The sequence below is a fragment of the Oratosquilla oratoria genome, chromosome 20, assembly GCF_046742065.1.
Source record: "Oratosquilla oratoria isolate Oo_2021 chromosome 20, ASM4674206v1, whole genome shotgun sequence".
Lineage (NCBI taxonomy): Eukaryota > Metazoa > Arthropoda > Malacostraca > Stomatopoda > Squillidae > Oratosquilla > Oratosquilla oratoria.
The window spans coordinates 16,644,221-16,656,720 of record NC_134796.1 but is presented as its reverse complement, the minus strand read 5'-3'; the positions used below and the strand labels follow the sequence as shown (position 1 = coordinate 16,656,720).

Here is a 12,500-nt window from a genome sequence, read left to right as displayed (position 1 = left end):
TGCTTCCATTGCTTTCCTGATTTTCTTGCTCATTCCTGTGTGGATTGTTTTTATGTTATTCCAGTCTGGTAGATGTCCATACTCCTCTGCGTGTACTACTATAGCATTTGATGTTCTGTGATGTCTTAAATCTGATTTGTGTTGTGTCCCCTTACTTGTTTCTTCATTGTAGGCTCGTTGGCAATCACCACATGGAATTTTGTATACTGTGCTTTCTTTGTTGACCTGATCAGACCTGATCTCACCTTTATGACCGACCAAATCTCTAATCTTCTGCCCTGAAGTGACGGCAATGTTCATTCCTGCTTTTTGTAAGAATTTGTTAATACTGTTGGCCATTTTTTAATTCAGAAGTACTAGAAATTTCCTTGTATCTCTTTCCGTACTTTCGCTCCTGTCATTTTTCCGTCTCGTTATTTATTTTGCTTTGCGTTTCAGTTTTAATATTAAGCCCCTTGGGTAACCCAGTTTAATGAAGGAATCCATAATGTATTTATTCTCGTTATCTAAATGTTCCTGGCTGCAAATTCTTAATGCCCTCAAGAAGAATCCTATTATTACGCCTGATTTTGTCCTATCATTGTTTGCAGGGAGATAGTGTATGTAATCATCCTTGTTCGTAGGTTTTCTGTATACAGTAAACTTTGGACCTTCATTACTCCTCCATATTATCGTGTCTAGAAATGGTAATTTTCTTCCCTCTTCTTTTTCTACCGTGAATTGTATATTTCCATGCACGTTGTTCAGTCTTCGTAGTTTGTTATCTATATTCGCCCCTCTTGGGTAAATGGAAATCGCATCATCAATGTAGCGGCACCAGGTAGAGTTTCTTCCCATTATTTTAATATATTCATCCCTTTCCACCAATTCCATAAACAAAGAAGCCATTACGGCACTGAGCGGGGAGCCCACTGCCAGTCCCTAATGTTGTCGATGTACCTTCCATTGAATGTAAATGGATCAAAACTGACGCACAATGAAATGAACTTGATGTAATCAGACTTGGATACTGGTAGTTCGTTCTCACTAATCTTGTCTACTGCCTCTTTTACTGCTTCCATAGCTCCTTCTTTTGGTACGGAGGTGAATAAGGCCTTTACATCAAAGCTTGCCATTTCTTTATCTTTGAAATCAACGTTATTTAATCTATTTATTAAATCTGCGGAGTTCTTCAGATGAGCTTGACTGATTGAGCCTAATGCATTTGATAGTGGCTTAGCAAGTCTCTTGTCTAATCTGTGGGGCGCACTACCTATGCCTGATGTTATTGGTCTCATGGGCATACCCGGTTTATGCATTTTCGGAAGTCCTCGCATCATGGGTATGCAAGGGTTCTCCTCCAATAAACGTTAGAGGAATGAACTCATCCATGACTTGTGTGTTTCTTTACCACCCTCCTATCTTCATATATATATATATATATATATATATATATATATATATATATATATATATATATATACTGAAGAGGGCTACAGTTGATAGAAATATAGGATTATTCTTTATTCGAAGTTTATTCTTTCTCCGACTGTGGGTTCCTGTGTGTTATCTACAAATGTGCTACTACATTTCTATTTAGAAATATATATATATATATATATATATATATATATATACTGTATATACATATATATATATATATACATATATATACATATATATATACACATATATATATGTATATATATATACATATATATATATATACATAAATATACATATAGATATACTTATATATATACATAAATATACATATATATATACTTATATATATATATATATACATATATATAAATATATATATATATATATATATATATATATATATATATATATATATATATATATAATCCACATACACACACACACACACACACACACACACATATATATATATATATATATATATATATATATATATATATATATATATATATATATATACATATGTACAGGGTGATTGAAAAGTAACTCCCTATTGTAAGAATTATACTTCAGAAATAAATTACAGTTACTTAAACTGTAATTTATTTCTGAACTATAATTCTTACAATGAATGAACATGAGTATTGCATGGAGTTTTATGTAAAATTCGATATGGGCCCCAACATTCGCCACCAGCTTCTCAAGCCGACTAGGAACCGCATCAACTGGTAGGGTACACTTGCTCTTCCAACCACCCCCAAAGAAAAAAGTCGCAGGGTGTTAAGTCAGAACTTCTGGCTGGCCACTCATGTGGACCACGACTACCTATCCATCTCCCAGGGAAGTGGGCATTCAGCCATTCACGAACAACAATAGTAAAGTGTAGAGGCGGCCATCTTGCATGAAAATCAAATCTTGAATATTCTCCCAAGTACTGATAAATGGCCAGATTTCATCTCTCAGCATAGTGAGGTACCTTCCGGCGTTCATGGTATCTCGAAGGATAAAAAGACCCACAATCCTGTCCGAAGTCATTCCACACCATACCGTTACCTTTGGCCGATTCTGTATTTTTTCAGAGGTAATACGAGGATATTCTAAAGAGATCAGACCAATCATCATACCAAGCCAACATCATCTCCCCAAACTCCACACGAAAGTCGCAATCTACAGCAGAGAGTGTTTGATAGTAATGCGGCTTCTAAGCACGCCATTTAAGCTCATTTTTAAGCACATTTCGTGCACAGTGAAAGGAGAGCCCACTTTCCCTTGTTGCTTGTCAAACTGACTTTTTCAGGCTACGAATAAACATTTCTTGAACAACTTTCACTACCTCCGGGTCTCTGGAATTGGAAGAGCGACCTCTTCTTCGAGTATCAGCCATAGATAATGTGGTAATGAGTTTTGCATGTCAATTCTTGATCGTCATAGCATCAACATGAGCATGTCTTCCTTTAGTAGTTCTCCACCATCGTTGCACTTGAACAACGGATCTCCAAACTTCGTAGCGTGCCGCTAGCTGGGCACGTTCCTATAAGGTAAGACGTCCAGCCATTTGTGTTGAGATCTGAAATTTCAAACAAATCATAGATCTGAAAAGGAAATAAGAAGATATATATATATATATATATATATGTATGTATATATATATATATATATATATATATATATATATATAATATGCATATACATATATAGGTATATATATGTATATATATATATATATATATAAATATATATGTTTACACACACACACACATATATATATATTGAAGTATGGAAGATAAATGAGTGGAAGGGTGGTGAGTTGAACACAAAGAACAGTTGGAGTTTTATTCACTGACGTTTCGTCCTTACCAGGACATTCTCAAAGTACATACAGTCTTAGAATTATATAAGCTGTTAATTTTCTAAAACTGTATGTACTTTGAGAATGTCCTGGTAAGGGCGAAACGTCAGTGAATAAAACTCCAACTGTTCTTTGTGTTTAGCTCACCACCCTTCCACTCGTATATATATATATATATATATATATATATATATATATATTATATATATATATATATATATATATATATATATATATATATATATATATATGGGGGGGGGATTTGTCCACAAGATTAAAGGAACATAAAAACTCCATAAAATATGGACAAGTTAACTCCGCTGTGTTCCTTCATGCCAGCCAAAAAGACCATAGATTAGATTGGGATAATACATCAATTATTTTGAAATCACACTGGAAAATTGTAGAATCTTCTCTAATAAAACATTATCCTAACTTTAATACCTCAAAAGGTCAGTGGCCCCCAGATTGTATTACGAAGTTAGCGGTCAACAAAATAATGTCAAGAGCGGTCGGACAAAATACCACCAACTGTCCTTCCTTGACCCAGCCATTTCAAGGGCATGTAACCTGAGTCCCCCCCACTTTCCCCATCCCCTTTTATGTACCCCTCACTTCCTCATATTTACTTGTACCTTAACTTCTTGTAAGCATTCTGCTGAAGAGGACTACAGATAGTAGTCGAAATATACAGTTTCCCTGTACTTCCGTCATTATTTCTCCGATAGTGGGTTTATAGTGAATATATATATATGTATATTTATATATATATATACATATATATATAGATATATACATATATATAAATATATATATATATGTATATACATATATATATGTATATATATATATATATATATGTAGGTATATATATGTATATATATATATATTTATATATACATATATATATATATACATTATGTATATATATCGTGAAAATGAAAAAGAAAATGGAGACCAGTTTCCGTCGCAGATCTTGCTCGAAGGACTCCTGGGATGTCACGTTTGAGCACTTTGGGAGCATTCCCTAGTGTAATTGTTCATCCCTTGAGAAATGGCTCACGACCTTCTCAGGTGCATCGTGTATTATCTAAGACATACAGACCCCGTGGAAAGTAATCTTTAGATAGGTAAAAGCGGAAATGAAATGAAATGAGATGAAGTGAGGTGAAGTGCGGTGAGGTGAAGTGTATCACGTAAGTACTACAAACCCCGTAGAAAACAGCCCTTAATAAACACTAAAAATCAAATAAAATGAAACGAGATGAAATGAAACAAAAGAAGAGAAGATAAGACCAGACTAGATAAGATCAGAGATCAGATCAGATAGGATGAGATGAAAATAGATTGAAAAAAAATGAATAAAGTTTAATGAAATATCATTGAAAAGGACGCTGAGGACAATTGATGAATTATTGGGCACAGTAAAACTCACAAAAACAAAAAACAAAAAAACAAACAAAAGAAAAACAAGAAAGATAGACAAATCGAAAATAAAAACTATTCTTTTACATATAACTGCATAGTTTACATATCCAGCTGTGACAAAGACCAGAAAATTTGATTTACCTCTATGAGAGGCCCTTAACCCTCGTCACCCCTAACCCCTCTTCTCTTTCCCTGTTCCTCTCCCTCCTTCCCTTTCCCCGACCTGGACAAACTCGTAAGATATTTGCCATCACTTCTAAAGAGTACCTTATTAAAGGGAGTTTGCAATGTCGGTTAAATGAGCAACAGTCAACCAATTAACTAGTCAACTGATGTATCAATCATTTAGTCAAGTTATTCAGTCAATCAGTCCATAGGGTCACGGGTAGCCCTGTCTATCTTTATAAAGCTTCTGCACCTTCACATTGTATCTCAACCAGGGGGCCGCAGAAACCTATCAAAGGGTCCGCAAGACGGTGATTTGAACATGTTATAGGTAATCTGGTCGCGGCTCTTTTTTTTTATATATATATAATTCATGATTACACAATGTGTCTTAATAGAGACATCCCTTTTTCTAGTCTTTCCATAGTTGCATCTCTCAGAACGTGGCGATGTTTTGTATAATGTATCATAATGTTTTCATCGCTATGCGCTTAGAATTAGTGACATCATATCTAATCCCGTATCAAGGGGTCCTCTGAATATACACGTCAATGTAAGGGATCTTCAAAGCTTAAAAGGTTGAGAACCACTGAAGTGTCCATTCCAAAGGGATTTACCCAGATCTACTGTAGTTCTATGTGAAGCTATATCTTAGTCCATTAAACCTTTATGATTAGTTTAAAGATCTTATTCTGGTTAACGTCAGACAACTCTAATCAACCTATAAGGACAATGGGACTATTTTTCATCTCGGTCTGCCTCACTATCTCACTCCACCCACCACTCCTTTGTCGCATACAGGCATTATCAACAAGTCATCATTTATTATTTCTAATAACATCACTTAAGCATCTCAACTGATTTGTTCTTGTCATAATAGTCTTCAAGGGTTATCCATCTTTAATTTCTTTGTTATTTTTTCTTCATTTTCCTTCTACAACCACAATGACTTCCACTGTAAAATGGGTCACATCTCCTTCGAAGAATCTGGCTCGCAGATTATTGCATTTTTTATGCTGCGTTTCATCAGGCAGTCGTGCTCCGATATCGTAATTTACTACTGGTAATATCATCGAATAATAGATTCTCACTTGGAGGAAGCCTACTTCTCAGCGGAACTTCCAATGAGGAACACGTTCGATTTATGGTCTGAAACGTGACATAAATTTCTTTATACATGACATCATAGGTAGTTTCTAGTGATCCTACTAATTGAACTTTAACCTTATCTCTAATCTGTCTGCCCGCTGGATTATACCACATGGACCGAAAATCGTATTTTTACTTTCAAGAATAGATTTTTAGAACCCCTCAGCTCTCTCCTCCCTTTCCACCTCCTCTCTTATTCCCCCTATCCAACCCCTCACTTCCGCCCCCCGCTCCTCTAATCTCCCCCACTCTCACCCTCACCTCCCCCTCCCGCTCCTCTCGCTTCCCCCTCAGCCACACCCATACTCAAACCTGCACCCCTCCATCTATAGAAACCTCCGCCGTTTTAATATACGTCACATCCGGTTGCATCCTAGATCACAAAACGAGTTCACTGTATGTAACCAAAATACCCCTGAACACTATTCATGGAAGAGAATAGAAACATTAGACACAAGAACCTTCGAGTTGTGACTGGTGTTTCCTCTCTTTCCCTATACGAGTACATGTTTATACACACACACACACACACACACACACACACACACACACACACACATATATATATATATATATATATATATATATATACATATATATAAGAATATATGTATATATATATATATTTGTATATATATATACATATACATATACATATATATGTAATATATATATATATATATTATATATATATATCTTATATATATATATATATCTTATATACATCTTATATATATATATACATATATATATACATGTATATATATATATATATATATATATATATATATATATATATATATATATATATTTATCAACCAGAATGCACTTTAATTCTAAGCCATCAAGATCGGAAGAACCGTGGAGGCACATGCAGAAATCAAAATGTGGTACGCCCGAGGCCTCGAACCAACGGCGGCAAACACGTGACCAGTGCCGTAGTGATATAGACCAATACAACATCAAGAGATATAAGTTGAACTCAACTTTTCATATATACTTGTATGCTCGAGTTACATACACACACGAAAGTTTGCGTTCAACCCATTTCCACTATGATAGTACATTGGTAAGTATACGAACGCGGAAAAGTATTTGTACAACACTGTATGGGTTCGTGTGACTATAGATACATTTCTATCAACCACAATGCATACAAATATATAAGAAAAGTTTAGCTCAACTTATATCTCTCTTGATGGTGTATTGGTCTATGTCACTACGGCACTGGTCACATGCTTGCCACCGTAGGTTCGAGTCCTCGGGCGTACCACGTTTCAATTTCTGCATGTTGGTACATGCCTCCACGGTTCTTCCGATGTTGATGGCTTAGAATTAAAGAGCTTAATATATTGGCCGTGGTTGGAGGTGGGAGAGGTTTTCCGCGCTGCCGAAGCTGTCCGGGTCCGCCTCCTCCTCCAGTCGCTACGAGAACCGGACAACTGGAGATAACCTTACATACCCAATTGTACATAATGGATCTCATATATATTTCAATTTACAAAAAATAAATACAATAAAATAAAATGCAGCTTGTACAAGTGAAAAAGTGGACTACACACTTGCACGAAAAAAGAAATAAATTAAAACACGTTCATACACACTGTGACCTTTGTTCACCCTGTACTCTCTCACTCAAGTTGTTCAAAGTGATGATACTTTATGTTGAGTCTGTCCTTATGTTCCTAGTGCCCAGGTATATTGGATTTAAGTCTATGCACCTGTTTACGCTAACTTTTTTTGTCGTCCACGGTTCTAAGGATAATCTCCTTTTCTTCGAGTTATCTGTGTACCACTGTTGCTCCTTCCCAGTCAATGTCGTGCTGTAGTTCGTTCATGTGTTTGTAAAGTGCTGATGCTGCATTTTTCCGTTTAATTGCCCGTTTATAATCTTTGATTCTATTGGCGAATTTTTTCTGTGTTTCTATGTAATCTGCATCACAATCCAAACAGCTAATGCGATATACTACACCTGCCTGCTGAGTAGGTGCTTCCATTTCTTGACCCTGTTTAGGTTATGAAGCAGAGTGTTGCGTGGTTTACGTGCTACCTATATATTCTTGTCCCAGAGTATCCTGGCCGTTACCTCTGATGCACCTCTAATGAACGGAATTGTGACCCTGTGTCCTGTTCGAGGGGATTGCGTCCCGGTGCGTCGTGTCCTCGTCCATTTCCCCACAGTCCGACTCGGATAACCGCTGTATAGGAAAACGTCACGTAAGTGCCTTTTCTCCGCCCTCACCTCATATGTCATGGAGCAGATCTTGTCTACTCGGTTCCATAACATGCGGATTATGCTTCTCTTGTGGCAGCCCGGGTGGTAGCTGTCAAAGTCTAGAAGTCTGTCTGTGTGTGTGGGATTTCTATATGCACTGGTATTGAGGTGGTCTCCTTTTCGTGAAACTAAGATGCCCAGGAACAAAAGTACCACATTAACTTCCAATTCCATAGAGAACTGGATGCCCGGTTCTAAGTTATTGAGCCTAATGAAGAAAGGGCCCATGACTTTACCTTACATAATAGCGAAAACGTTATCAATATACCTCACCCATAATTTCAGGGACGGGGTTACTGTCCTCAGAAGGTCTACCTCGAACTGCTCCATGACAATTTCAGCCACTACAACTGAAATAGGTGAGCCCATAGAAGTTCCTTTTCGTTGGTGGTACATGTGATCCCGGAAGCGGAAGAGGTTGAATCAAGGCACATCGAGATAAGCCCCATGGGCTCTGTCTAGGATGGTTTCTCGTTCTCTAAAAAATCTAAAGTCTCTTCCATGGTTTTAGATAATGCTCTTTTGGCCAAGTCTTAAGAGATCGAGGGTAACATGGATTTGACATCAAAGGAAACCATGCATATCCTTGGTTGAGTTTGATCCCCTTCGTTCTATTGAGGAAGTCTTCTGAATTCAGCAGCATATGGGGGCAATTTGTCACCAGGTGTCTGAGACGTTTGGAAAGATTCGCAGCCAAGTTATAAGTAGGAGATCCTCTGAGGGCTACGATGGGTCGTAAAGGGATGTTGTCTTTGTGTATCTTTGGAAATCCATAGAATTTAGGAATTATGGAATCCCCTGGCTTCATCTTTCTTTAGTCATCTTCGGTGATTAGACGTTTATCTCTTAGTTCCTTCAGTTCTCGCTCTACCTTCATCTGAAATTTCTTTTTAGGGTCGTGAAGAATGGTGTTGTATGTTTGGGAGTCTTGTAGGATCGACAAGGCTTTCTGGTCGTATTCAGCCTTGTCCATCACAACCGTAAGATCTGCCCTTATAGCTTGAAAGTATTGCTACAGAATGGTCTCTTCGTAGCACTTCTAGAGCTTTCTTCTCTCCGGTGGTCGGGATGTAGTGGTTATATGTGGAACTAGAGTCTTCCAGGGGTTGTAGTTTGAAGACTATATATATATATATATATATATATATATATATATATATATATATATATATATATACATATATATATAGATATATATAATATATATATATATACATACATTTATATGTGTAAATATATATGAAATATATATATATATATACATATATATATATATATATACATGTGTGTGTGTGTGTGTGTGTGTATGTATACACACACACACACACATATATATATATATATATATATATATATATATATATATATATATCATATGTATAAGTGTACACATGTATATATTATATATACATATATATATTTATATATACATATATATGTATATATATATATATATATATATATATATATATACTGATAAATTGTTTAAGACAAATGAGAGAGTGATAGGTGGGGAAGGGTATATATATATATAATAGCCCATCTTCGTTTACCCTTCCCCACCTATCACTCTCTCATGTATATATATATACATATATATATATGTATATATATATATATATATATATATATATATATATATTCGTAAAAGTGGGCAGTAATTCTTCTTTTATACATGTTGAATTAAATTTGACCGCAGCTTGGGGTAGAATCAACTTCTTTTTGATAGACTCAAGTTTTCTAATCAAAGATCTCGGTTCATCGGGGAGGTGGAATAAAATGCTACCGTAAGACGTTTTGCTCATCTTAGAGCATTTTCAATTACAAGATGTATTTGGATCAAAGCTGTTACAAGTTAAATACAACCTAAAGTAGCAATTGGGAGAGTTTACAGTAAATTTGTGGGAAATTTTGTCCATAGGTGGACTCAGTGTGAATCTGTCCCTTGTACTTCTGGTTTTGCTTGTAGAGTGAGCCTATTGTCTGGGTGCTGACTTGGTGATATTCTGTCCGTTTTTCTTTTGGAGTTGTATGTGATGGCGAATGAGTGTCCATGTAGAGTAGCCAGAGCCAGTGAAGTAATTCCATTTTGTATATTCATGGTGGGGTCTTTCTCCTTAATATAAAAGGCCTCTAGAATATCCAAACTGTGGCTATCATTCACAGAGTCGAGGATCCGAGTGTTGTCGACTTAGATCTCCCTGGACAAAAAGGTAGAGTGTGTATCTGAAAAATGTTTCTTTGGGGCTCCGTTCTGTAAATGGCAAGTGAGGCGTCGGGAAAGAGAAGTTGCTGTCATTCCTATTTGGGATGAAGGACGAAGCTTACAGTCTTCGTGCGGGTAGATAAATTTGTACACGACTTTACTTCTTTTGAGGGGTTTTTGAGCACGGATAGGGTTATTTTTTTAGGATATGGTTAGAGGTTTTAATTTTTTGTAGAAAATACGGAGCTCCAACTTGTCCTCAGGGTCCATGGGATGGGTTCCATGTTCAACTATTTCCCTCAAGACTTTTTCATCAGTACGGTATGCTGTACTCATGAAAGATCTATAATGCAGAAGGATTGGGGGGCGTTTCTCAGGGCAGGCGTTATGATGTCTTAAATATGCAGCCATTTTTTGCATGATGATAGACTGGACGTTCTTGTTAGAAAAGCCATTGTTCACTAGGAATTGCTGTAGGCGCTTAAGCTCTTGATGGAGTAGGGGCCAAGTAGAAAAATGAGCGAATGCTCTATTGACGTAAGAGTGGATGACACTTCTTTTATAAGAAGTGGGACATTCTCCTTCAGCGTTCAGGAATCTTCCTTTATTTGTTTCTTTGACGTGAATTGAGGTCACAAATTTGTTATCAACTGGCTTTACAAACACGTCTAAGAAGGGTAAAGACCCATCACCATACAACTTGAGAGTGAAATTAAGGCAAGAGCTACTAATACACGCGTCATGTAAATTCAGATGTTTCCAGTCTCTAAACTCTACAAAAATATCGTCCACATATCTACCGTAAGTAAGAGGACAAAGATGGGGAACAGATAAAACTCTTCTCTCCACCAGACCCATGTAGAAGTTGGCAAAGAGGACCCCAAGTGGAGACCCCATCACCACACCGTCTACCTGCCTATACATTTTTCCATCTGGTCCACGTCAAGGGGATTCTTTGGTGCAGGCTTCAAGTAGAAGACGCAGCATATTTTCCGGGATGCCCATGTTGATGGTGGGAACGGTAGACCTCGTCCAAGATGAAGTTTATTGTCTCATCAACGGGGACGTTAGTAAAAAGGCTTTCGACATTAAGAGATGCAATAAGGCCTGTAGGCTCCTTGCTGTTAGGTTTTGCAGATAGACCCCCATAGCCATATATATTTTGATACCATATCACTCCAGGTACTTGGATAACTATGTTTCATTTAAAAATACATATATTTTGGTTAGGGTTAAGGGTTAGAGTTAAGTGGGGTATGTTTAGGTTAGGGATGATTCACGAACGCGCGGGTAATTTGGCTAGTATATATGTATATATATATATATATATATATATATATATATATATATATATATATATATATATACCGTCTGGGGTATTGGCTGCATGTTATTGTGGCAAAGTAGCATGCGGTTGATACTTTAGGGTCTATATGGTGCGCCCCTGTGGACCAGAGTCACACATCATTTTGTCTGTGATAGAGGAAAAATCTGTTCATAAAGAAATGATGACACTTTTATGCTACGACTGTCCCTCCGTTATGTTATCACCCAACCCCTTGTTACTGACCTGTACCATTTCTCTGAATATTCATTTGCTTTTTTTGCCTACCCTGTGGTGGGGGAAAAGAATGCTACCACCAGGTAGCAAGTAGTAAGAGGCGACAAAAAATAGGACGGTGGATAGGATTAGAAATCCTGCTACCTGTAGCCCCAAAGGGAAATTTCCAAAAAAGTAAAGGCATAAGATCAACAACAATTATACAAATACGTTACATAGCCTTCGTAGGTTTAAATGTTGCGCATGACACCAAGAGTGTAGCATTCTTCTTCATTCTGTGACCATGTAACGTATCTGTATAATTGTGTTGTCTGAATTGTATTTGTATCTTGATAATTACTTCTTATAGTCGAAACACCGAACAGTGTCTTAATTAAAATGGAGAGCTTTGGACAGTTTGTTTCCGCTCATCCTCCCAAAATTAGAGCCTTAGTGAGGAAAC

General features: G+C 36.7%; 1 protein-coding gene across 1 annotated transcript; it reads right to left on the bottom strand.

Moving 5' to 3' along the window:
• Positions 1 to 10,698: 10,698 nt before the first annotated feature.
• On the bottom strand, positions 10,699 to 11,394 carry LOC143036120 (uncharacterized). The gene has a single exon (XM_076203368.1). It carries the CDS (start codon positions 11,392 to 11,394, stop codon positions 10,699 to 10,701), a length of 696 nt encoding a protein of 231 aa, XP_076059483.1.
• Between the last annotated feature and the right edge of the window lie 1,106 nt (positions 11,395 to 12,500).